We start from the raw sequence: 27,945 nt of genomic DNA, 5'->3' as shown, positions 1-27,945 counted from the left end.
ACTGGAGGGAGGAGACGTATGGGCCATCTGGTACGTTGAGCTGCCACAGGGCTCACCAGGCTGGGGAGACATACAGGAGGCCCTGTCCTTCTGGGGACAAGCACATGATACATTGGGCCGTGGAGATGCACTGGAGGTCTTGAGCATAGAGCCTGCACAACCCGTCCTGGCTGGATGGTTATTTTCACCCTGCAGATGCGGGGCGCAGGCACAGGACGCACTGGGCTGTGCAGACGCACCGGAGACACAGTGCGCAGAGCCGGCGCAGGATATCCCGGGCTGTAGAGACGTACTGGTGGCCAGATGCGCTGAGCCGGCATCCTCCGACCTGGCTGGATGCCCACTCTAGCCCTGCCAATTCGGGGAGCTGGAAGGTTGCGCACCGGGCTGTGCCCGCGCACTGGAGATACAGTGCGCTCCACCGCATGACACGGTGCCTGACCAGTACAACGCTCGCCACAGTAAGCACGGGGAGTTGGCTCAGATCTTCAACCTGACTCAGCCACACTCCCCGTGTGCCCTCCCCCCAGATTTTTTTTTTGGAGCTGCCTCTCGGGCTTCCTTACTAGCCGAGTCCCTTCGTAACGCTGCCGCTCTGCTCTTGCTGCTGTCTTCGCCTTCCTCTCTGCTTCTACCTGCTCCCAGGGCAGGCGATCCTTCCCGGCCAGGATCTCCTCCCAAGTCCAGGATCCCTTGCCATTCAAAATGTCCTCCCACGTCCATTCCTCCTTACCACGCTGCTTGGTCAAAACATAGAACCACACAACATAGAACATAGAATACCCACCCCAACTCACGCCCTGACCAAACCAAAATAGAGACATAAAAAGGATCTCTAAGGTCAGGGCGTGACATCTGCTCTATCTATTTCCCCCCTCTCTCACTCTCATTTGTGCTGTGATCTGAGACCTCTCTCATCCTGTTGGAATAGAGAGGCCCATCTCTAGGCTCATCTTGCTGTGCCTGAAAGCAGTAAACTCTCATGTTTGCGTATGTTAGTACACTGAAGACAGGCAGCCATGTGGAACACCCTTACACCAGTGACACTCAGCAGTGAGAATAGAGTCGGCTCCAAGGGTTTTGAAGCAGCATGCTCCACCCAGAGAACAATGTTATTCCTGTTTACGCTATTCTGTCATATATTGATATCAAATCCAACTTTATTTGCCACATGCGCCGAATACAACAAGTGTAGACTTTACCGTGAAATGCTTACTTTCAAACCCTTAACCAACAGTGCAGTTCAAGAAGAAGAAAATATTTACCAAGTAGGCTAAAATAAAACGTAACACAATAAGAATAACAATAACGAGGCTACAGTATATACAGGAGGCACCGGTACTGAGTCAGTGTGCATGGGTACAGGCTAGTTGAGGTAATCTGTACGTATAGGTGGGGGCGAAGTGACTATACATAGGTAACAAACAAACAGTGAGTAGCAGCAGTGTACAAGGGGGGTGTCAATGTAAGGGTCCCGGTGTTAAGGATCAGCGTGGCAGACGTATTGTTGCCTACTCTTACCACCTGGGGGTGGCCCGTCAAGTCCTCTGCTCTCATCCTTCTAGACCTATCGGCTGCCTTCGATACTGTGAACCATCAGATCCTCCTCTCCACCCTCTCCGAGTTGGGCATCTCCGGCGCGGCCCACGCTTGGATTGCGTCCTACCTGACAGGTCGCTCCTACCAGGTGGCGTGGCGAGAATCTGTCTCCTCACCACGCGCTCTCACCACTGGCGTCCCCCAGGGCTCTGTTCTAGGCCCTCTCCTATTCTCGCTATACACCAAGACACTTGGCTCTGTGATAACCTCACATGGTCTCTCCTATCATTGCTATGCAGACGACACACAATTAATCTTCTCCTTTCCCCTTCTGATGACCAGGTGGCGAATCGCATCTCTGCATGTCTGGCAGACATATCAGTGTGGATGACGGATCACCACCTCAAGCTGAACCTCGGCAAGACGGAGCTGCTCTTCCTCCCGGGGAAGGACTGCCCATTCCATGATCTCGCCATCACGGTTGACAACTCCATTGTGTCCTCCTCCCAGAGCGCTAAGAACCTTGGCGTGATCCTGGACAACACCCTGTCGTTCTCAACTAACATCAAGGCGGTGGCCCGTTCTTGTAGGTTCATGCTCTACAACATCCGCAGAGTACGACCCTGCCTCACACAGGAAGCAGCGCAGGTCCTAATCCAGGCACTTGTCATCTCCCGTCTGGATTACTGCAACTCGCTGTTGGCTGGGCTCCCTGCCTGTGCCATTAAACCCCTACAACTCATCCAGAACGCCGCAGCCCGTCTGGTGTTCAACCTTCCCAAGTTCTCTCACGTCACCCCGCTCCTCCGCTCTCTCCACTGGCTTCCAGTTGAAGCTCGCATCCGCTACAAGACCATGGTGCTTGCCTACGGAGCTGTGAGGGGAACGGCACCTCAGTACCTCCAGGCTCTGATCAGGCCCTACACCCAAACAAGGGCACTGCGTTCATCCACCTCTGGCCTGCTCGCCTCCCTACCACTGAGGAAGTACAGTTCCCGCGCAGCCCAGTCAAAACTGTTCGCTGCTCTGGCCCCCCAAAACTCCCTCACGACGCCAGGACAGCGGAGTCAATCACCACCTTCCGGAGACACCTGAAACCCCACCTCTTTCAGGAATACCTAGGATAGGATAAAGTAATCCTTCTCACCCCCTTAAAAGATTTAGATGCACTATTGTAAAGTGGCTGTTCCACTGGATGTCTTAAGGTGAACGCACCAATTTGTAAGTCGCTCTGGATAAGAGCGTCTGCTAAATGACTTAAATGTAAATGTAAATGTAAAAGTCCAGGTCTCCAGTTGCGGAGGGAGGGGAGAGTCCTTAGCTTAGTAATGAGCTTCGTGGGCACTATGGTGTTGAACAATGAGCTGTAGTCGATGAACAGCATTCTCACATAGGTGTTCCTTTTGTCCAGGTGAGAAAGGGCAGTGTGGAGTGCAATTGAGATTGCGTCATCTGTGGATCTGTTGGGTTGGTGGTTATGCTGTGTGTTTTCTGTCTTGAAATGTGAGAAATTGATGTGTACTTTTGACGGGTAACCTTAGATGTTATTCAATGTTATTCAAACTATACCTGTATCCCTTTTCTTTCCAAAACACTTGAGCATGCTGTCTCTGATCAACTTTTTTCATCATCTCTCTCAGAATGATCTAACCAGTCAGGCTTCAAGACGGCCGGGACAGCTCTTCTGTCCTGGCACCCCATTGGTGGAACCAGCTTCCCCCTGAAGCTAGGACAGAAGAGTTCCTGCCCATCTTCCAAAGCCCTACCTCTTCACTCTTCAAACACTATCTTAATAATCCTCCTCAACCCCCCCCCCCCCCCAACAAAAACACTTAACCAGCGCTTGACACCCCCCCCCCAGCTCTGATTCTACTGACAACTACATTATTGAGGAACACTTTTACATTCTATGCCTGTGATATGAGGTTGTTCCACCAAGCTATGCACTAACTGTAAGTTGCTCTGGATAAGAGTGTCTGCTAAATTACCAAAGTGTAATAAAATGCTTGGAGACAGACAGGAGTAGAGACAGTACAGGTGCTGAAGCTTCTATTACAATTAAGGGCTCAGGACAGGTGCATCTGCTCCTGGCTCCAGATATCCCACTGCAGTGCAGGGGCAGGGCTTCAGAATGGTGAGACTGTATTTGATAGCAATATAAATAGTGAAATTGAGTGACTGTGACAGTCAGGCTCCAGGCTGGTTTACTTAGGGGGTCAACTAAAGTATCTTGTCAAGAAAAGGCTTACAGGTTCAATAACCTTTTCTGTCCAGCTATGTATCTAAATAGAAACATACTTATACTCTTATCTCCAACCCTGCTCCTCTGCAGCAGGGCTCTCCAACCCTGCTCCTCTGCAGCAGGGCTCTCCAACCCTGCTCCTCTGCAGCAGGGCTCTCCAACCCTGCTCCTCTGCAGCAGGGCTCTCCAACCCTGCTCCTCTGCAGCAGGGCTCTCCAACCCTGCTCCTCTGCAGCAGGGCTTTCCAACCCTGCTCCTTTGCAGCAGGGCTCTCCAACCCTGCTCCTCTGCAGCAGGGCTCTCCAACCCTGCTCCTCTGCAGCAGGGCTTTCCAACCCTGCTCCTCTGCAGCAGGGCTTTCCAACCCTGCTCCTCTGCAGCAGGGCTCTCCAACCCTGCTCCTCTGCAGCAGGGCTCTCCAACCCTGCTCATTCTCCAGGAACTGGGTTGGAGAGAACCTACACCACGGTAGCTCTCCAGGAACAAGGTTGGAGAGCGCTGCTGTACGGTATGTATTCACGGAACCAGATGACAACCATGACTGTGCTGAGGAGATGTTAGTACATTTCACAGCGCGTTAGTTCTTCCATTACATACCAGGCAGCCAATGTCTCAAACAGTGATGAAGCCAGATGCGGCAGCTGTTGCAAGTGGCTACAGTACCATTCTGTTATGAGAATTTCGTTATCAATGTTCATAAACTTCAATTAATCTACTCAGTCTGCCAACCAGAGTTTGTAAGGTTCTGGTTGAATGAAACAGACAATAGTTCCCAGCTTACAATAGTCAAAACGTTTATTCACAAGAGCACTCTGAAGTTCATTATACAAAGACATCCATTTTATACTTGCTCCCTACTTACGCACATACTTCCACACAAACAGTAGGTATCCTACACACATACATACACACAAACAGTTTGTGAGTTGTATCCTTCTCCAGAGTTCTCACCACTGTGTATCACTACCCAGCCGACAGTTCCATTCCCCCCGAGATTAGAGAAACCTTGAGAAGTACTCCCTGTCCTATCATACGTTTCTCAGAGTTCTAGGCAGGTCGGGTCAAACACAGTTTAATTGTTCTTGGTATTTTCTTAGGCACACACATTTCTCTCCCTCACAGGTCTCTTCTGAGCCTAGTTGGACTTACGTTTAATACTTTAATTATTCCTTATACATGCTACATAAACTATAATCCCTAATAGTTAGGTTTCAGGGTAGAATTATTTAATCATTATCTTTAAACATTGAAATTATTTTATCACATTCAAACTCTCAACAGCTACAATAATCATCAGCATAATTATTGTAGCTGTTGAGAGTTTAAACCTTATTTTTTTTCTTCCTCTCCTTCACTAGTGCTGTGGTTTGCTTTTTTGCGGGGTGACACCGTTTACTTTACCTTTGTTTTAAAGACGTAACGAGTATTTATTCAGGCAGACAAGCAAACCCATTCCCAAAGAAACCTTTGGCATTTCTGTCTTTGTTGCCAGTGCTGTACAATTGGCTGTGTTGTGTGTTTAGCGAGAGGGGCCTCTGACGTGTGATGTGGGGGATACGTGGAGCTGTATTGACAGACAGCTGCATTATGGTGTTGTTACCCTAAAGCATTCTCTTCCTACACTGACTTTCCATCTGTTGGCTGCTTGGCTTCCTTTCAGCTCCACTCATCCTTCAACCAGTTTAGCTCCACACAAACAGGTTTATCAGCAGATTTGGCTATCACGCTAATTTGCACCTGTGTGTGTGTGTGTCTGCACTGCTGACATGGCCTTTCCATAAATCCACTCTGATCCCAGCCCTGGCTGATGGAGTAATCACTCTACCCCACAGTCCTGTTTCCTGAACCTGTCAGGCTCTTGGCATCAAACAAACTGCAGTGATAGACTAAGTGGTTTTTATAAGCCACAAAAGCCCATCTGAGCTAATTGCCTCATTGACCACATAATGGTTTGGACCACTTCTATGGTATTTAACACCAGCTAATCAGCATTGGCTTTGAATCAGATGCTAATTGATCATGTGGCTATAATTGTTTAAATTATGTATTTTTTTTAACGTATGTCCTCAAGCAAGAAGAATATCAAACCAGATAATTTAACTGTGCCTACAGATGTAGGATCTTAATTTGATCATCAGTTTACGATAGAACTTTCTTGCAATGGTGAAAATGTAAAACTTGTAGAGTGTTTGAGGTTGTACACTTGTACATTTTCATTATAGCCCTGGACAAACACACCTCATTCAGATCAAAGGCTTCATGATTAGTTGGCAAGTTGAATCAGGTGTGCTTGTCCAGTGTTACAATTAATAAAACATGTAAATGTACTGTTGGGGGTACTCGGGGACCAGGTTTGGGAAACACTGGGATAGATGAATCTCCAATCTCCCCAACACACTAACTCTTGAGGGACGTTTTGAGTTCCAGTGGCAGGCAGACAGTTGTTGGCTGTAGAAGTGACTGAGCTTAGTTGAGTATGAATTCTCCTAGATTGCTCCACTGTGAGCGCTAGCCTAGCAGGCCCGTTCTCTGTGTTTTGGCACAACCAGGCAGCGAGGGGAAATTTAAATGAAATGAAAGCGTGTCTGGATTAGAGCTTGTTAAGGCAGAGAAGAGCCTTTAATTGCCCTGGCTTTGTGCAGCTTCACAAAGAGCCAGCATCGCTAATCTGGAGCTCAGGGGTGAATGTTTGCAGCAAACAAAACAAAGACGTACACTAGACAGGCCTATCTAGAAGAAGGAAAATAACATTTCCTGGAAGACGATTTTAGAAGGAATTGGCATAAAACTGCATGATTTCAATTAGAGAAGCTGCTGATAGCAGAATTTGTTTTCCTTTTAAGGATTCCAGGAAGGTCTGGTTTTATAATGATATAAAAGCACCTGGTTCTTTGAGGAGTGGAAATGTGTTGTTTGAACGTCATTAATTTCGGGAATAGGTTAATTGAACGTCTTATATTTTGCTCTTTGGACATAGCGTATATCTCTCTGCAGTATTTTCTTAGTGTATACTGGTAATCTGAGATGATTTTTCATAATACATTATTACCTTACTGCCATAGCGATGGCAGGTATGTTCCCAGCCTCTCCAGTTGTGATGTGGTGGTCTGGTCATCCAGTTTCTCTGAGTTCTAAGAGGCTGCATCACAAGAACAGTAATCCAGCTTGTCATGCCCTGGTGGTGTATCTTCTCTGTCTGTATGTCTGGAAAGCAAAGTAATTGCTCAACTTTCCAACTAAACACCAAGCTGAGCAAATCAAATCAAATAAAACCAAATCAAATCAAATCAAATTTTATTTTATTCGTCACATACACATGGTTAGCAGATGTTAATGCGAGTGTAGCGAAATGCTTGTGCTTCTAGTTCCGACAATGCAGTGATAACCAACAAGTAATCTAACTAACAATTCCAAAACTACTCAAATCAAATCAAATCAAATTTTATTTGTCACATACACATGGTTAGCAGATGTTAATGCGAGTGTAGCGAAATGCTTGTGCTTCTAGTTCCGACAATGCAGTGATAACCAACAAGTAATCTAACTAACAATTCTAAAACTACTGTCTTATACACAGTGTAAGGGGATAAAGAATATGTACATAAGGATATATGAGTGAGTGATGGTACAGAGCAGCATACAGTAGATGGTATCGAGTACAGTATATACATATAAGATGAGTATGTAGACAAAGTAAACAAAGTGGCATAGTTAAAGTGGCTAGTGATACATGTATTACATAAGGATGCAGTCGATGATGTAGAGTACAGTATATACGTATGCATATGAGATGAATAATGTAGGGTAAGTAACATTATATAAGGTAGCATTGTTTAAAGTGGCTAGTGATATATTTACATCATTTCCCATCAATTCCCATTATTAAAGTGGCTGGAGTTGGGTCAGTGTCAATGACAGTGTGTTGGCAGCAGCCACTCAATGGTGGCTGTTTAACAGTCTGATAGCCTTGAGATAGAAGCTGTTTTTCAGTCTCTCAGTCCCAGCTTTGATGCACCTGTACTGACCTCGCCTTCTGGATGATAGCGGGGTGAACAGGCAGTGGTTCGGGTGGTTGATGTCCTTGATGATCTTTATGGCCTTCCTGTAACATCGGGTGGTGTAGGTGTCCTGGAGGGCAGGTAGTTTGCCCCCGGTGATGCGTTGTGCAGACCTCACTACCCTCTGAGAGCCTTACGGTTGAGGGCGGAGCAGTTGCCGTACCAGGCGGTGATACAGCCCGCCAGGATGCTCTCGATTGTGCATCTGTAGAAGTTTGTGAGTGCTTTTGGTGACAAGCCGAATTTCTTCAGCCTCCTGAGGTTGAAGAGGCGCTGCTGCGCCTTCTTCACGACGCTGTCAGTGTGAGTGGACCAATTCAGTTTGTCTGTGATGTGTATGCCGAGGAACTTAAAACTTGCTACCCTCTCCACTACTGTTCCATCGATGTGGATAGGGGGTGTTCCCTCTGCTGTTTCCTGAAGTCCACAATCATCTCCTTAGTTTTGTTGACGTTGAGTGTGAGGTTATTTTCCTGACACCACACTCCGAGGGCCCTCACCTCCTCCCTGTAGGCCGTCTCGTCGTTGTTGGTAATCAAGCCTACCACTGTTGTGTCGTCCGCAAACTTGATGATTGAGTTGGAGGCGTGCGTGGCCACGCAGTCGTGGGTGAACAGGGAGTACAGGAGAGGGCTCAGAACGCACCCTTGTGGGGCCCCGTGTTGAGGATCAGCGGGGAGGAGATGTTGTTGCCTACCCTCACCACCTGGGGGCGGCCCGTCAGGAAGTCCAGTACCCAGTTGCACAGGGCGGGGTCGAGACCCAGGGTCTCGAGCTTGATGACGAGCTTGGAGGGTACTATGGTGTTGAATGCCGAGCTGTAGTCGATGAACAGCATTCTCACATAGGTATTCCTCTTGTCCAGGTGGGTTAGGGCAGTGTGCAGTGTGGTTGAGATTGCATCGTCTGTGGACCTATTTGGGCGGTAAGCAAATTGGAGTGGGTCTAGGGTGTCAGGTAGGGTGGAGGTGATATGGTCCTTGACTAGTCTCTCAAAGCACTTCATGATGACGGAAGTGAGTGCTACGGGCGGTAGTCGTTTAGCTCAGTTACCTTAGCTTTCTTGGGAACAGGAACAATGGTGGCCCTCTTGAAGCATGTGGGAACAGCAGACTGGTATAGGGATTGATTGAATATGTCCGTAAACACACCGGCCAGCTGGTCTGCGCATGCTCTGAGGGCGCGGCTGGGGATGCCGTCTGGGCCTGCAGCCTTGCGAGGGTTAACACGTTTAAATGTCTTACTCACCTCGGCTGCAGTGAAGGAGAGACCGCATGTTTTCGTTGCAGGCCGTGTCAGTGGCACTGTATTGTCCTCAAAGCGGGCAAAAAGTTATTTAGTCTGCCTGGGAGCAAGACATCCTGGTCCGTGACTGGGCTGGGTTTCTTCTTGTAGTCCGTGATTGACTGTAGACCCTGCCACATGCCTCTTGTGTCTGAGCCGTTGAATTGAGATTCTACTTTGTCTCTGTACTGACGCTTAGCTTGTTTAATAGCCTTGCGGAGGGAATAGCTGCACTGTTTGTATTCGGTCATGTTGCCAGACACCTTGCCCTGATTAAAAGCAGTGGTTCGCGCTTTCAGTTTCACGCGAATGCTGCCATCAATCCACGGTTTCTGGTTAGGGAATGTTTTTATCGTTGCTATGGGAACGACATCTTCAACGCACGTTCTAATGAACTCGCACACCGAATCAGCGTATTCTTCAATATTTTTATCTGACGCAATACGAAACATGTCCCAGTCCACGTGATGGAAGCAGTCTTGGAGTGTGGAGTCAGCTTGGTCTGACCAGCGTTGGACAGACCTCAGCGTGGGAGCCTCTTGTTTCAGTTTCTGCCTGTAGGCAGGGATCAACTAAATGGAGTCGTGGTCAGCTTTTCCGAAAGGGGGGCGGAGCAGGGCCTTATATGCGTCGCAGAAGTTAGAGTAACAGTGATCCAGGGTTTTACCACCCCTGGTTGCGCAATCGATATGCTGATAAAATTTAGGGAGTCTTGTTTTCAGATTAGCTTTGTTAAAATCCCCAGCTACAATGAATGCAGCCTCCGGATAAATGGTTTCCAGTTTGCAAAGAGTTAAATAAAGTTCGAGCCATCGACGTGTCAGCTTGGGGGGGGATATATACGGCTGTGATTATAATCTAAGAGAATTCTCTTGGAAGATAATGCGGTCTACATTTGATTGTGAGGAATTCTAAATCAGGTGAACAGAAGGATTTGAGTTCCTGTATGTTTCCTTCATCACACCATGTCTCGTTAGTCATGAGGCATACGCCCCCGCCACTCTTCTTACCAGAAAGATGTTTGTTTCTGTCGGCGCGATGCGTGGAGAAACCCGTTGGCTGCACCGCATCGGATAGCGTCTTCCCAGTAAGCCATGTTTCCGTGAAGCAGAGAACGTTGCAGTCTCTGATGTCCCTCTGGAATGCTACCCTTGCTCGGATTTCATCAACCTTGTTGTCAAGAGACTGGACATTGGCAAGAAGAATGCTGGGGAGTGGTGCGTGATGTGCCCTTGTCCTGAGTCTGACCAGAAGACCGCTACGTTTCCCTCTTTTTCGGAGTCGTTTCCTTGGGTCGCTGCATGCGATCCATTCCGTTGTCCTGTTTGTAAGGCAGAACACAGGATCCGCGTCGCGGAAAACATATTCTTGGTCGTACTGATGGTACGCTGATCTTATATTCAGTAGTTCTTCTCGACTGTATGTAATGAAACCTAAGATGACCTGGGGTACTAATGTAAGAAATAACACGTAAAAAAACAAAAAACTGCATAGTTTCTTAGGAACGCGAAGCGAGGCGGCCATCTCTGTCGGCGCCGGAAGTAATCGGTCCAACACAGAAGGAAGAGGGACTTGATAGGGCGGCAGACACAAAAAAAACTTGGTTTTGATGAACCACTTTTTTAAGAGTAAGCATTTGACCAATGGGTCCACTTTACAACCAACTTCTCTGATATACTGTCACGTTCTGACCTTAGTTCCTTTGTTTTGTCTTTGTTTTAGTATGGTCAGTGCGTGAGTTGGGGTGGGCAGTCTATGTTAGTTTTTCTATGATTTGCAATTTCTGTGTTTGGCCTGGTATGGTTCTCAATCAGAGGCAGCTGTCAATCGTTGTCCCTGATTGAGAACCATATTTAGGTAGCCTGTTTTCTATTGTGTTTCGTGGGTGATTATTTTCTGTTTTCTGTTGTGTTTCTGCACCAGCCAGAACTGTTTTCGGTCATTCTCTTTGCTAGTTTTGTTATTTCCGTGTTCATTTAACAAATATGGACACATACAACGCTGCACCTTGGTCCTCACCTTCTTCCACCAACAACGGTCGTTACAGAATCACCCACCACCAAAGGACCAAGCAGCGTGGTAACAGGCAGCAGCAGCAGGAGCAGCGCTATAAGGAGGAATGGACATGGGAGGACATTCTGGACGGCAAGGGTTGCTACACATGGGAGGAGATCCTGGCTGGAAGGGATCTTCTCCCATGTGAACAGGTGGAGGCAGCCAGGAGAGCGGAGGCAGTAGGTAAAGGGAGCCAGTGCTTTGAGGGAACACGGCTGGCAAGGAAGCCCGAGAGGCAGCCCCAAAAATGTATTGGGACGGAGCACACGGGGAGTGTGGCTAAGTCAGGTAGGAGACTCCCCATGCCAACTCCCCATGCTTACCGTGGAGAGAGAGGGACCGGGCAGGCACCGTGTTATGCCGCGAGGCGCACGGTGTCCCCGGTGCACAGGCATAGGCCGGTGCGGTACATAGCAGCGCCTCATATCGGCCGAGCTAGAGTGGGCATCGAGCCAGGTGCCATGAAGCCAGTTCAGCGCATCTGGCCTCCAGTGCATCTCCTCGGGCCGGGGTACATGGCACCAGCCCTACGCATGGTGTCCCCGGTTCGCCAGCATAGCCCAGTGTGGGCTATTCCACCTCGCCGCACTGGCCTGGCTACGGGGAGCATTCAGCCAGGTAGGGTTGGGCAGGCTCGGTGCTCGAGACCTGCAGTGCACCTCCAAGGTCCGGTCTATCCGGTGCCGCCTCCACGCACCAGCCCTCCGGTGGAAGCCCCCCGCACCAGGCTGTCTCTCCGTCTCCTCCCTACAGGCGCTCCCGTCTGTCCTGAGCTGCCAGAGTCTCCCGTCTGTCCTGAGCTGCCAGAGTCTCCCGTCTGTCCTAAGCTGCCAGAGTCTCCCGTCTGTCCTGAGCTGCCAGAGTCTCCCGTCTGTCCTGAGCTGCCAGAGTCTCCCGTCTGTCCTGAGCTGCCAGAGTCTCCCGTCTGTCCTGAGCTGCCAGAGTCTCCCGTCTGTCCTGAGCTGCCAGAGTCTCCCGTCTGTCCTGAGCTGCCAGAGTCTCCGTCTCTCCTGAGCTGCCAGAGCCACCGCTAAGTCAGGAGCTGCCCGAGCCGCCGGTCAGCCAGGAGTTGCCGGAATCGCCCTTCACTCCGGAGCTGCCGGAGTCTCCCGCCTGTCCGGTGCTGCCGGAATCTCCCGTCCATTCCGGACCCATTGCTAGGGTCCCCAGTCCGAGGTCGGCGGCGAGGGTCGCCGCTCTAAAGAGGCCACGGTGGCTGCTAAAAAGGCGGACAAAAACTATGGTGGAGTGGTGTCCACGGTGACGGGGCTCCGGCTCCAGGGATCCGGCTCCAGAGCGCCCACCGCGGACAGAAGCCCACCCAGACCCTCCCCTATAGGTTCAGGTTTTGTGGCCGGAGTCCGCACTTTTGGGTGGGTTGGGTCCTGTCACGTTCTGACCTTAGTTCCTTTGTTTTGCGTTTGTTTTAGTATGGTCAGGGCGAGCGTTGGGGTGGGCAGTCTATGTTCGTTTTTCTATGATTTGCTATTTCTGTGTTTGGCCTGGTATGGTTCTCAATCAGAGGCAGCTGTCAATCGTCGTCCCTGATTGAGAACCATATTTAGGTAGCCTGTTTTCTATTGTGTTTCATGGGTGATTATTTTCTGTTTTCTGTTGTGTGTCTGCACCAGCCAGAACTGTTTTCGGTCATTCTCTTTGCTAGTTTTGTTATTTCCATGTTCATTTAATAAATATGGACACATACCACGCTGCACCTTGGTCCTCACCTTCTTCCACCAACAACGGTCGTTACATATACAAACATCCCATTGTGTCTTCTCAGTCAATTGGATTGTGTTTTGTGGTACATTTTCCCTGATAGAGATGTTTCAACATACAGTAACAAAAATATAAACGCAACATGTAAACATGTGTTGGTCCTATGTTTTATGAGCTGAAATAAAAGATCCCAGTAATTGTCCATACGCACAAAAAGCTTATTGCTCTCAAGTTTTCTGCACAAATTTGTTTAAATCCCTGTTAGTGAGCATTTTGTCCTTCACCAAGATAATCCATAAACCTTACAGGTGTGGCATATCAAGAAGCTGATTAAACAGCATGATCATTACCCAGGTGCAACTTGTGCTGGGGACAATAAAAGGCCACCCAATGCCACAGATGTCTCAAGTTGAGAGGGAGCGTATATTTGGCATGCTGACTACAGCACTGTCCAACAGACCTTTTGCCAGATAATGAAAGGTTAATTTCGCTACCATAAGCCTCCTCCAACGTAATTTTAGAGAATTTGGCAGTACATCCAACCGGCCTCACAACTGCAGACACGTGTGACCATGCCAGCCCAGGACCTTCACATCCAGCTTCTTCACCTGTGGGATCATCTGAGGAGGGGAAGAGGTGGTGCTGAGGAGAATTTCTGTTTGTAATAAAGCCCTTTTGTGGGTGTCTCGCCTGCTCGCGCTCCCCCTCTCTGGCGCTCAAGGGTGCCAGGGCTGCTCTTCATTATGCACACCTGTCACCATCATTACTCACAGCTGCGCAATATTGGACTCACATGGACTCTATTACTTTGTTGATTACCCCCTCTATATCTGTCTGCTCCTCAGTTTGTTCCCTGTGTCAGCCTTGATGTGTTTATTTTAATCCCTGTCCAGACGCTGTTCCTGATCTGTTTAATGTCTGTTGTTTATTAAATGTTCTCCGTGTACCTGCTTCTCGTCTCCAGCGTCGATCCTCACAGTGGGGAAAAAATAATTCTGATTGGCTGGGTCTGGCTCTCAAGTAGGTGGGCCACTCATAGCTGCACCTCTGACCATTCATGTGAAATCCATAGATTAGGGCCTAATTTATTTATTTCAATTGACTACAGTGTCTTGCAAAAGTATTCATCCCCCTTGGCGTTTTTCCTATTTTGTTGCATTACAACCTGTAATTTAAATAGATTTTTATTTGGATTTTATGGAATGGACATACACAAAATTGTGCAAATTGGTGAAGAAAATGATAAATATGATAAAAAAATAAAAAAACAGTAGAGTGGTGCGTGCATATGTATTCATCCCCTTTGCTATGAAGTCCGAAATAAGATCTGGTGCAACCAATTACCTTCAGAAGTCACATAATTAGTTAGATTGCACACAAGTGTCACATGATCTGTCACATGATCTCAGTAAAAAAACAACTGTTCTGAAAGGCCCCAGAGTCTGCAACACCAGTAAGCAAGGGGCACCACCAAACAAGAAGCACCACGAAGACCAAGGAGCTCTCCAAACAGGTCAGGTACAAAGTACAGATTAGGGTTGAGTTATAAAAAATATCAGAAACTTTGAACATCGCACGGAGCACCATTAAATCCATTATTATAAAAAGAAAAGAATATGGCACCACAACAAACCTGCCAAGAGAGGGCCACCCACCAAAACTCACGGACCAGGCAAGGAGGGCATTAATCAGAGAGGCAACAAAGAGACCAAAGATAACCCTGAAGGAGCTGCAAAGCTCCACAGAGGAGTTTGGAGTATCTGTCCATAGGACCACTTTAAGCCGTACACTCCACAGAGCTGGGCTTTACAGAAGTGACCAGAAAAAAAGCCATTGTTACAAGAAAAAAATAAGCAAACACGTTTGGTGTTCTTCAAAAGGCATGTGGGAGACTCCCCAAACATATGGAAGAAGGTACTCTGGTCAGATGAGACTAAAATGTAGCTTTTTGACCATCAAGGAAAACGCTATGTCTGGTGCAAACCCAACACCTCTCATCAACCCGAGAACACCATCCCCACAGTGAGGCATGGTGGTGGCAGCATCATGCTGTGGGGATGTTTTTCATCGGCAGGGACTGGGAAACTGGTCAGAAATGAAGGAATGATGGATGTCGCTAAATACAGGGAAATTCTTGAGGGAAACCTGTTTCAGTCTTCCAGAGATTTGAGACTGGGATGGAGGTTCACCTTCCAGTAGGACAATGACCCTAAGCACACTGCTAAAGCAACACTCGAGTGGTTTAAGGGGAAACATTTATATGTCTTGGAATGGTCCAGTCAAAGCCCAGACCTCAGTCCAATTGAGAATCTGTGGTATGACTTAAAGATTGCTGTACACCAGAGGAAGCTGGAGCAGTTTTGCCTTGAAGAATGGGCAAAAATCCCAGTGGCTAGATGTGCCAAGTTTATAGAGTCATACTTCAAGAGACTTGCAGCTGTAATTGCTGCAAAAGGTGGCTTTACAAAGTATTGAATTTGGGGTGAGGGGTGAGGGGGTGAATAATTATGCACGCTCAAGTTTTCTGTTATTTTTTTTGTCTTATTTCTTGTTTGTTTCACAATAAAAAATATTTTGCATCTTCAAAGTGGTAGGCATGTTGTGTAAATCAAATGATACAAACTCCCCAAAATGTATTTTAATTCCAGGTTGTAAGGCAACATAAAAGGAAAAATGTCAAGGGGGTGAACACCTTCTCAAGCCACTGTACTCAGAACATTAAAAGGAAGCAAAGAATATTGCTGCATTCTTGGAGCTAGAAACATAAGCATTTTGCTGCACCTGACATAACATCTGCAAAACTGTGTATGAGACCAGTCAACTTTGATTTGATGATTTCAGATCGAAACATTGAAACAACGCTGCAAGAAGCTCTTGTATGATATTTTTGAAACGGTTCAAAACTTTATATTGCTGGTCGGAACAGTGGAACGGTTCCAAACCCTGTTTCAGACTCTCGCACCTCCTTCTGAACCGCACAGTTTTCCTCCTTATCAATCACCCCACAAAGTCACACACGCACACACACTTATCGTGAGGAGCATCTTGACCAATGACATCCCTATTATGGAGGACATATCAAAAGTGCACTAGAGATATAAAACCAGTAAGAATGAAGAGGAAAAGGGAAAACTCTGACTGTGCCTCAAATGTAATGTCTTTGATTTGTGTCCTGCTAGATTGTTTCGCCCACTTAAGTATAACACACACAGGGCCTGATTATGAATCTTTTGAGATGGTACAGCGATAACGATGTGCTGCTAGTCTACTCTAATTACGTGTGCAGAGAAATCAGAGAGACGCTATGCTTTAGCCCAGTTATCATTTACATTACCCCAGTTTCGCGAGGCAATAATTCAAATACATTTTAAGATTTCAGAATAGCAGAGACATTTTCTCTCCAGCCTTACTTCGTCAAAGTATGATCATCTGTTGTCTTGGAAGCACATAGAACATATTTGACATGTTACAGTTTATATCACATACAACAAAAGGTCATATACAGCACCGGCATGAGATACTGATTCAACATGCAAACAGGAAGTGAGAAGGCAACGATGGGAAGCTTCCAAGCTTTGAGCAAATCAATCAAGTGGTGTGTGAAAAGAAATATCAACCAAAGACGTCAAAATAGTGTGTTCTGCATGGCAACATGCACAATAAGACCTTCTGATTAGATTTCTCTCTGTCTTTGGGGCTCAAATCAAATCAAATTGTCCGTTATCCTGTCTGAACAGGCTCTGCCTCCCTCCCTCAGAATATGAGGAGTAGGTAGATAATATCGTATCAACCATCAATTTCACAGTTGCATGTCTGAAATGTAATATTGACTCAACAAAAGTCAGACAATATAGGGCTAGGGGATAGCTCATATTGATTAGTTATGGTAGCACACAAACTAATAGAGACCCACAGTGGAGGTGTCATAATACCCTTAAACCGCTAGAACACATTCACTTCACTTGCCATTTTCCCTCTGGTCCTGTAAAACCACGTCCTTTACACTCACCCAATTACACCCAGCCAGGCACCTTTGGAAAAGGTCATTCTCTCATCTCCATAATGACCGGGGACAAAGCCCAAGCAGGTTATCTCTCATCTCCATAATGACCAGGGACAAAGCCCAAGCAAGTTAGATCAATGCAAGGACACCCGCTATCAGTGGAGCTGTATTGATTTGTGGATCTGAGAGGAGAACACTGATGAACACTGCTGAGGTGAACTGAGCCTGCTACTTTACCTAGGCAGGAGAAGAGAGGGCAAGGACATGCTCCTTTCTTACGTACAGTTTGTTGTTCCTTTCTGCTCCTTTTTAAACTTCTGAAATCATAATTGTTTTACATTTAGCTCTTCATTAAATTACCTCACAAATCAGGCTGTGTGGATAAAGCAGCTTGCTATGGAGCTACGGCAAGCTATATCTCAGTGAGTTGTTTACATGCGTGATGGAAAGACAAGTGTAGGGCGTGACAGACATTTTGCGGGTAGGGAGAGAGCGAGAGAGGGTGGAGGAGGAGGCTTGGCTTGAAAGGCTGGACTTCTTGGAAGGACATGCATTATCTAAATTAAAGGCGCTGCATGTTCAATCTTCTGCAGAAGTCAGAGCATTCATACTTCTTGCGTTTCACGGAGCAGGGCAGGGCTGTTGTGAAGGAAGATATCAAGGAAGGCGAGTTTGTGTTTATACAGGCCCCCTCCCCCTACTGTCAACCAATCATGTCAATGCGGAGCTATACAGAGCCCTCCGCATTGTTACAAAATTTGTGCGGCGCACGGCCTCTGCGTGCCTCCGGAGGCATCACACCACTCATACAGCGCCTCCCACCACATTTTCAGATAAAGCATAAATTGGCTTTTAGGCCCACATAATTATACCTACTTAGTGCCGGCTTCTGTGGAGGAACTTTAAATGTCTTTGAACTTCAGAGTTGGCTTAACATTGGACCAGAGAAGCTAGCTTCACCAGGATTAAAAAAACAACAACCTTTTTTGTAGTTAAAAACCTCTTTGGGCAAGGTGGGACGCTAGCAACCCACCTCGATAACATCCGGTGAAATTGCAGAGTGCGAAATTCAAAAATCGTCATATTAAACATTCATGAAAATACAAGTGTCTTACATTGTTTAAAAGCTTAATGTCTTGTTAATCCAACCGCGTTGTCAGATTTCAAAAGGGTTTACCATGCGATTATCTGAGGACGGCGCTCCGCAACACCAGCATTTTAAACATTTTCCAAACCAGCAGAGGCGTCACAAAAATCAGAAATAGCAATAAAATAAATCACTTACCTTTGAAGATCTTCCTCTGTTTGCAATCCCAAGGGTCCCAGCTACACAACAAATAGTTGTTTTGTTCAATAAAGTCCATCTTTATATCCCAAAAAAGTCTGTTTGGTTGGTGCGTTTGATTCAGTAATCCACCCGTTCCACTCATGCAGACAAAGGAATCCGGTAAACTTCGTCCAAACAAGTCAAACAACATTTCTAATCAATCCTCAGGTACCCTAATATGTAAATAAATGATACAATTTAAGACTGAATGTAGTATGTTCAATAACGGAGATAATTAGCGAAGTGCGCGCCCTCATCCACGCGTGCCTCAAGACTGCAGTCCAAATGAGTCACCTTGAAAAACTACAACTACTAGCTAATTTTTCAAAAAATAAGCCTGAAACCCTTTCTAAAGACTGTTGACATCTAGTGGAAGCCCTAGGAACTGCAATCTGGGAGGAATTCCTATGAATATCCCATAGACAAGCATTGGAATGGCCTGTGACCTCAAAAACAAAAAGATCTGGATGGATTCTCCTCAGTTCTTCACCTGCCATATCAATTCTGTTATGCTCACAGAGATTATTCTAACAGTTTTAGAAACTTCAGAGTGTTTTCTATCCAATGCTAATTATATGCATATCCTGGCTTCTGGGCCTGAGTAACAGGCAGTTAACTTTGGGCACGTCAGTCATCCGAACTTCTGAATACTGCCCCTTAGCCTTAAGAAGTTTTAAATATCCAATCTGGAATGTGAACTATAGTATCTCTAACTAGCATTGAAAAAGTGAATCCATTAATCTCTAATAAAAATCTCTCTCCCTATCTTCTGAATCATGCTTGTAACTTCAGGCTACAGCTATGCTTCTGAGGGGGAGGGGCAGGTAGCCTACATGCACACACTGGCAAAGATTTTCAGCTGGTAGGTAGACGCTGGAAGAAGTTCTAGTCGACACAGGGGGGGCTTTGCATAGGTGCTTCGTTGCTTTTTTTGTGGGACTGGAAAAAAATGGCCAGAACGTAAAATAACGTTATTAACCGGTTCCCATGCTTTTAAAATAACAGTTCTGTTCCTGGAGCCATATACAGTGGGGAGAACAAGTATTTGACACACTGCCGATTTTGCAGGTTTACCTACTTACAAAGCATGTAGAGGTCTGTAATTTTTATCATAGGTACACTTCAACTGTGAGAGACAGAATCTTAAACAAAAATCCAGAAAATCACATTGTATGATTTTTAAGTAATTAATTACCATTTTATTGCATTACATAAGTATTTGATCACCTACCAACCAGTAAGAATTCCGGCTCTCACCGACCTGTTAGTTTTTCTTTAATAAGCCCTCCTGTTCTCCACTCATTACCTGTATTAACTGCACCTGTTTGAACTCGTTACCTGTATAAAAGACACCTGTCCACACACTCAATCAAACAGACTCCAACCTCTCCACAATGGCCAAGACCAGAGAGCTGTGTAAGGACATCAGAGATAAAATTGTAGACCTGCACAAGGATGGGATGGGCTACAGGACAATAGGCAAGCAGCTTGGTGAGAAGGCAACAACTGTTGGCGCAATTATTAGAAAATGGAAGAAGTTCAAGATGACGGTCAATCACCCTCGGTCTGGGGCTCCATGCAAGATCTCACCTCGTGGGGCATCAATGATCATGAGGAAGTTGAGGGATCATCCCAGAACTACATGGCAGGACCTGGTAAATGTCCTGAAGAGAGCTGGGACCACAGTCTCAAAGAAAACCATTAGTAACACACTACGCCGTCATGGATTAAAATCCCGCAGCGCACGCAAGGTCCCCCTGCTTGAGCCAGCGCATGTCCAGGCCTGTCTGAAGTTTGCCAACTTCTGGATGATCCAGAGGAGGAATGGGAGAAGGTCATGTGGTCTGATGAGACAAAAATAGAGCTTTTTGGTCTAAGGTCCACTCGCCGTGTTTGGAGGAAGAAGAAGGATGAGTATAACCCCAAGAACACCATCCCAACCGTGAAGCATGGAGATGGAAACATCATTCTTTGGGGATGCTTTTCTGCAAAGAGGACAGGACGACTGCACCGTATTGAGGGGAGGATGGATGGGGCCATGTATTGCGAGATCTTGGCCAACAACTTCCTTCCCTCAGTAAGAGTATTGAAGATGGATCGTGGCTGGGTCTTCCAGCATGACAACGACCCGAAACACACAGCCAGGGCAACTAAGGAGTGGCTCCGTAAGAAGCATCTCAAGGTCCTGGAGTGGCCTAGCCAGTCTCCAGACCTGAACCCAATAGAAAATCTTTGGAGGGAGCTGAAAGTCTGCCGAGCGACAGCCCCAAAACCCTTTTTTTTAAAACTAGGCAAGTCAGTTAAGAACAAATTCTTATTTTCAACGACTGCCTAGGAACAGTGGGTTAACTGCCTGTTCAGGGGCAGAACAACAGATTTGTACCTTGTCAGGTCGGGGATTTGAACTGGCAACCTTGCGGTTACTAGTCCAACACTCTAACCACTAGGCTACCCTGCTGCCCAGAACCTGTAGGATCTGGAGAAGGTCTGTATGGAGGAGTGGGCCAAAATCCCTGCTGCAGTGTGTGCAAACCTGGTCAAGAACTACAGGAAACGTATGATCTCGGTAATTGCAAACAAAGGTTTCTGTACCAAATATTAAGTTCTGCTTTTCTGATGTATCAAATACTTATGTCATGCAATAAAATGTTAATTAATTACTTAAAAATCATACAATGTGATTTTCTGGATTTTTGTTTTAGATTCCGTCTCTCATTGTTGAAGTGTACCTATGATAAAAAAATTACAGTCCTCTACATGCTTTGTAAATAGGAAAACCTGCAAAATCGGCAGTATATCAAATACTTGTTCTCCCCACTGTAGATCACTTTCTTTCCCTCTTCTGAAAATCTCGTTATTTTCCGGTTTTCGGTTCTGTTCCCTGATCCGGTTCCAACCTCTGGTCTGAACACATGCCCCTGTGTACTACTGTTGATTCAAGAGCGAGTGCACCACTCAGCTTTAAGATCCTCACCCAGGCCCAGACCCAAGGGAGACCCAGGCTACTCAGATTAAAATAACACCATGTTGTTCAATTATTCATGGTACAGCGTAGAGATGATGTAGCCAACTTTCAGTCAATGTGTGTGTGTGTGTGTGTGTGTGTGTGTGTGTGTGTGTGTGTGTGTGTGTGTGTGTGTGTGTGTGTGTGTGTGTGTGTGTGTGTGTGTGTGTGTGTGTGTGTGTGTGTGTGTGTGTGACCTCATAGCCATGATGTTAAGGTTTCTCAGAACTTTAATCAATGGAGTTTATATTGTATTCATGGATTATTCAAGATATTTTTCTGGTGGTGCCTTTAGAAAACTAAAATGATGAACATCAAAGTACCGCTGAAGCTTATTCCCTTCTCTGTGAATCTCTCTGTGCATGTGTCTCCTGAAGTGTTGGCTTCTGACAAAGGAAAGGAGAAAGGGGGAGAGAGGGAGATGTGCAGAGAGTTTATAACAAATACCCTGTGGTTATACAGTTATTCCATATATATCTATGGTAATACCATTTGATACTTACAGTATGCTGTTTGCTACCTCTTCAAATACATTTGTCTTTGATAGTACTACTGTAGATTCTTATTGTAGATCTGATTCTGAGACCCTATTATCAGTCAGACATTTGATGTAAAGCCTCAAATCCTAATTTAATTTTAACAATACTATTAGTATTTGAAATGCAGTATTGTTTAATAAGATGTTTTACTTTTACCAGCAAGGATCTACAGTACCTACAACCTCTGTGTGTGTATTTTCAGTCTTCTCTCCCCTGGCAACAGCTTTCACATGTCATTGCCATACCGAGTGTGGATTTGATTTAATACCAGCCAAGGAGTGGATTATTTTACAAAACTCATGCTGCTCCTGTAAGAAGAAATGTGTACATTGTAGTCAGTGCAGTTCAATTTGTGGTATGCATTTGTTGTGGTTGTGTTTCAGATGGTTTTGTGCCCAATAGAAATGGTAAATAATGTATTGTGTCATTTCAAATTAGAATATGTTTCTAAACACATGGATTCTCCCATGATTACGTCTAGTCCTGAATGAATCGTGAAAAATTATGAGTGAGAAAGTTACAGATGCACAAATGTCATACCCCCAAGACATGCTAACCTTCCACCATTACAATAACAGGAGGAGGGGATGATGTTTCTGCCTCTGTAACTTTCTCACTCATCACTACTCAGGATTATCCGTAATCATGGTAGCATCCACATGAATGTAGAATGGTTTAGAAACATATTTGGCCTTTTGTGTGCAGCTATGGATAGCTGCCCAATCAGTCATAGCTGGGTAATGTTCTTTGATACGGTTAAGTCAGTTGAGTCTGATAGGCTCCATTCTCACCCCAGCGGTGGTTCTCATCGAATCTTCCTTCCTCGTCTGCCCATCACAGTCCCATCTTGATGCGGCAGATGTGGGCAACCTCAGCTGTAGATGGTTTGTACATCTTGACCAGATTAAGCAGCTGTGTGGTGAAATCCCCTGCGTCCTTGGTGGGGTGAGGGAGGTCCTTGGCAATCTCCTTCATCTCGTCTTGTCTTCTGGATGTTGACCTCTGGGTGCCAATCAGCATGACCAGGATCATGAGGAGCTGGTCGAGGTTGTGGATTTGGGAATGTTACCAGGGGTGCCTGAATGAGAAAGGTTATGTCCCCTTTTGGGCCAGTTCTTGTTGTTATGGTTGAGGGGGATGGAGAGCAAATCAGAGCTCTGAGCCCATCAACACCAGACATGGGAGTCAATGTGGGTGGTGTGTAAAACAAGCAAAACAAGCATTTGTGTAAGATTATTGATAGCTAGCGTAGCATTTAGCGTAGCATTCAGCGGGCAACATTTTCACAAAAACAAGAAAAGCATTCAAATAAAATCATTTACCTTTGAAGAACTTCGGATGTTTTCAATGAGGAGACTCTCAGTTAGTTAGCAAATGTTCAGTTTTTCCTGAAAGATTCTTTGTGTAGGAGAAATCGCTCCGTTTTGTTCGTCACGTTTGGCTACCAAAAAAAACACGAAAATTCAGTCATCAAAACGCCAAACTTTTTTCAAAATTAACTCCATAATATCGACTGAAACATGGTAAACATTGTTTAGAATCAATCCTCAAGGTGTTTTTCACATATCTCTTCGATGATATATCGTTCGTGGAAGTCTCCTCTCTCCTCTGAATCACATGGAAGAATGCTTGCAGCTGGAGATTACGCACCAATTTCGACAAAGGACACCGGGCGGACACCTGGTAAATGTAGTCTCTTATGGCCAATCTTCCAATGATATGCCTACAAACACGTCACAATGCTGCAGACACCTTGGGGAAACGGCAGAACGTGTAGGCTCGTTCAGGGCGCATTCACAGCCATATAAGGAGACAATGGAAAACAGCGCCTCAAAAATGTTGCTCATTTCCTGTTTGAAGTTTCATCTTGGTTTCGCCTGTAGCATCAGTTCTGTGGCACTCACAGATAATATCTTTGCAGTTTTGGAAACGTCAGAGTGTTTTCTTTCCAAAGCTGTCAATTATATGCATAGTCGAGCATCTTTTCGTGACAAAATATCTCGTTAAAAACAGCAACGTTTTTTTTTATCAAAAAATGAAATACTGCCCCTAGTGTTCCAAGAGGTTAACTCTCCTATTAGTCCTGTGTTCTACTTCTCTTTCCCATTTCCTGAAATCATCCCAATCTATCCTATTTGCCTTGTCATTCTTGGTTGTCTCAAAATCCTGCAACTTCTTCCTACATTCTGCTGATAAGGCTTCACTTAATGCACCTTTCAAGGGAACATTTTCTACCTTGTGCCTGAGCGGTAGCTGTTCCAGAATGTCCCTGCCCCACTTACCTGCCATTACCTCCAGTCAGCAGGTCAGACAGGCAAGGCTCTCCCTTGCTGCTCTTGACTCCCATTGTGGAAAACTCTGTCTACACACACATGCTCAGAAACCAAAATAAACTATATTTCATTAGGAACTACTTCCTTTTATAAGAATTGATTAATTAAAAAAATAGGCACTTGTTCTGAAAAATATGGTTTTGCTTGTCTATGGGTTTTGTTCCCAATAATCCGCATTTACCTGGGAATATCTCTGCTATAAAACAGGGTTTTGTTCCCAATAATCCGCATTTACCCGGGAATATCTCTGCTATAAAACAGGGTTTTGTTCCCAATAATCCGCATTTACCCGGGAATATCTCTGCTATAAAACAGGGTTTTGTTCCCAATAATCCGCATTTACCCGGGAATATCTCTGCTATAAAACAGGGTTTTGTTCCCAATAATCCGCATTTACCTGGGAATATCTCTGCTATAAAACAGGGTTTTGTTCCCAATAATCCGCATTTACCCGGGAATATCTCTGCTATAAAACAGGGTTTTGTTCCCAATAATGCGCATTTACCTGGGAATATCTCTGCTATAAAACAGGGTTTTGTTCCCAATAATCCGCATTCACCCGGGAATATCTCTGCTATAAGACATGGTCTTCTTCACACACAGTGAAACTCACACACAGTGAATTCTCCTCTGCACACAGTAGAGTATTCTGTCACAAAGACAATATCTACAGTGCCTTGCGAAAGTATTCGGCCCCCTTGAACTTTGCGACCTTTTGCCACATTTCAGGCTTCAAACATAAAGATATAAAACTGTATTTTTTTGTGAAGAATCAACAACAAGTGGGACACAATCATGAAGTGGAACGACATTTATTGGATATTTCAAACTTTTTTAACAATTCAAAAACTGAAAAATTGGGCGTGCAAAATTATTCAGCCCCTTTACTTTCAGTGCAGCAAACTCTCTCCAGAAGTTCAGTGAGGATCTCTGAATGATCCAATGTTGACCTAAATGACTAATGATGATAAATACAATCCACCTGTGTGTAATCAAGTCTTCGTATAAATGCACCTGCACTGTGATAGTCTCAGAGGTCCGTTAAAAGCGCAGAGAGCATCATGAAGAACAAGGAACACACCAGGCAGGTCCGAGATACTGTTGTGAAGAAGTTTAAAGCCGGATTTGGATACAAAAAGATTTCCCAAGCTTTAAACATCCCAAGGAGCACTGTGCAAGCGATAATATTGAAATGGAAGGAGTATCAGACCACTGCAAATCTACCAAGACCTGGCCGTCCCTCTAAACTTTCAGCTTATACAAGGAGAAGACTGATCAGAGATGCAGCCAAGAGGCCCATGATCACTCTGGATGAACTGCAGAGATCTACAGCTGAGGTGGGAGACTCTGTCCATAGGACAACAATCAGTCGTATATTGCACAAATCTAGCCTTTATGGAAGAGTGGCAAGAAGAAAGCCATTTCTTAAAGATATCCATAAAAAGTGTTGTTTAAAGTTTGCCACAAGCCACCTGGGAGACACACCAAACATGTGGAAGAAGGTGCTCTGGTCAGATGAAACCAAAATTTAACTTTTTGGCAACAATGCAAAACGTTATGTTTGGCGTAAAAGCAACACAGCTCATCACCCTGAACACACCATCCCCAGCAGGGACAGGGAAGATGGTTAAAATTTATGGGAAGATGGATGGAGCCAAATACAGGACCATTCTGGAAGAAAACCTGATGGAGTCTGCAAAAGACCTGAGACTGGGACGGAGATTTGTCTTCTAACAAGACAATGATCCAAAACATAAAGCAAAATCTACAATGGAATGGTTCAAAAATAAATATATCCAGGTGTTAGAATGGCCAAGTCAAAGTCCAGACCTGAATCCAATCGAGAATCTGTGGAATGAACTGAAAACTGCTGTTCACAAATGCTCTCCATCCAACCTCACTGAGCTTGAGCTGTTTTGCAAGGAGGAATGGGAAAAAATTTCAGTCTCTCGATGTGCAAAACTGATAGAGACATACCCCAAGCGACTTACTGCTGTAATCGCAGCAAAAGGTGGCGCTACAAAGTATTAACTTAAGGGGGCTGAATAATTTTGCAATTTTTCAGTTTTTGATTTGTTAAAAAAGTTTGAAATATCCAATAAATGTCGTTCCACTTCATGATTGTGTCCCACTTGTTGTTGATTCTTCACAAAAAAATACAGTTTTATATATTTATGTTTGAAGCCTGAAATGTGGCAAAAGGTCGCAAAGTTCAAGGGGGGCGAATACTTTCGCAAGGCACTGTATATTGTAACCTGCACTTAAGTTGCCCCACCCTTAATTTTATTGTTTGGGATGGCGTATCCGTCCACTGAGTTTGCTGAAAATAAACACAGTTGACAGTGAGAGAACGTTTATTTTTTTGCTGAGCTTATATGTCTTATACCAGTCTACGCCTACACTCCAATCATAGCCCACTACTCTTCTTCCCCATTGATCAAATAGGCCCTTCTATGGTAATTCTCTAATCTGCAACTATATCTTCTAACTTCTACCCCAGGACCTTGTCCTGGAATAACATAGATCATGTATTTACATCTGACAATTGCAAACCATGGCATATCAATTAATATGAATTTAGTACTTTGCCAATAATTCCCATTTACCTCGGAATATCTCTGTTATAGAACAGGATTTTCTCCACACACAGTAGAGCCCTCCTTGTCACTAAGATAAGGTCTTCTTCACACACAGTGAAAACCCACACACAGTGAAACTCACACACAGTTGATTCTCCTCTACACACAGTAGAATATTCTGTCACGAAGACAATATCTATACTTTAATGTGTACTTTAGTTGTCCCTAAAGAAAGTCAGTCCCACCCTTCATTTTATTGTTTGGGATGGCGTATCTGTCCACTGACGCTCGCTGGCAGGTCCGAGGCGGGTCCCTTCTGCTCCACTCAGGTGGAGTGTGGGCTCCCTGAGCTACGTCTAATGCAGCCCCTGCACGTTGCTAACCTTGGTGTCCCCGGGAACTATCAGCAAACGGAGTCAGTCATCCCATCCTCATAGCCAAGAATTGTTGTGGAAATTCTAACCAGAAAGGAAGAAACTGTAGATTGTTCAAACAACAACTTTTTATTATAAGATTTGCAAATCTGTGGGCCTCCTGGGTGGCGCAGTGGTTAAGGCTCTGTCGCAACCGGCCGTGACCGGGAGGTCCGTGGGAGAGTTGGGTCTCCGCTTATATAACCTTTGTGGCAGTTTAGCAGGTGTGTGAGATCACGATGGGAACATAGTGTACAAACAAATAAGAACGTCAGTTTTATTACCCCTTTCTGCTGATAGAATTGTCACTGCAGCTCAAGCTAGCCTCTGATCTCTTCATCTCTCCACACAGCTGTGCCCTTGAAAGATACGAAAATAAAAAGATGGAAAAAATGGTCACTCTGAGGCTCTTTGTCTTTGGTCACGTGACCAAGTTACTTAAAAACAAGAGAGGAAAAACACTGGCTTCTTCTTACATGAGAGAAACAGACAGTGGAACTGTACAGGCTCATACAGCGCATGTGCATAACAACGTTTGTCATTTCTACCACCATACTGTCCCAATACTGTATGTGTTCTGTCTGTGTTCTGTCTGTGTTGTTCCAGGCTCCTATTCTGAGGATGGGACGTCCGTCACACAGAGGGGACAGTCTGAGGGTGGAGGGCCCAGCACACGGGACACTGACAGAGGGATCCCCCTGGTGACAACCGCCCCTCCCCTGAATGTCCCCAACCATCACACCCACTACAAGGGCTTCCTCCTTCAGGAGTCCCTCCAAGGACAGCGGCATTTCTTTGAGGACAGTGGGGGTGTGGATACCCACCCCACTATGCCACCCTCAGGTCCCCA

General features: G+C 45.5%; 1 protein-coding gene across 2 annotated transcripts in view; it reads left to right on the top strand.

Moving 5' to 3' along the window:
- The window catches only part of LOC115119272 (seizure protein 6 homolog), a 219,320-nt gene that overhangs the window by 51,686 nt on the left and 139,689 nt on the right, over positions 1–27,945 (top strand). For both annotated transcript variants that reach the window (XM_065000444.1, XM_065000443.1), the window contains exon 2: positions 27,702–27,945. This exon is cut by the window's right edge and continues 515 nt beyond it. In XM_065000444.1, the coding sequence (XP_064856516.1) occupies positions 27,702–27,945 (244 nt within the window). The remainder of the gene's footprint in view (positions 1–27,701) is intronic.

Source organism: Oncorhynchus nerka, linkage group LG14 (assembly GCF_034236695.1).
Source record: "Oncorhynchus nerka isolate Pitt River linkage group LG14, Oner_Uvic_2.0, whole genome shotgun sequence".
Taxonomy (NCBI): Eukaryota; Metazoa; Chordata; class Actinopteri; order Salmoniformes; family Salmonidae; genus Oncorhynchus; species Oncorhynchus nerka.
Note: the sequence above shows the minus strand (reverse complement) of the source record. Positions and strands in the feature narration are given on the sequence as shown.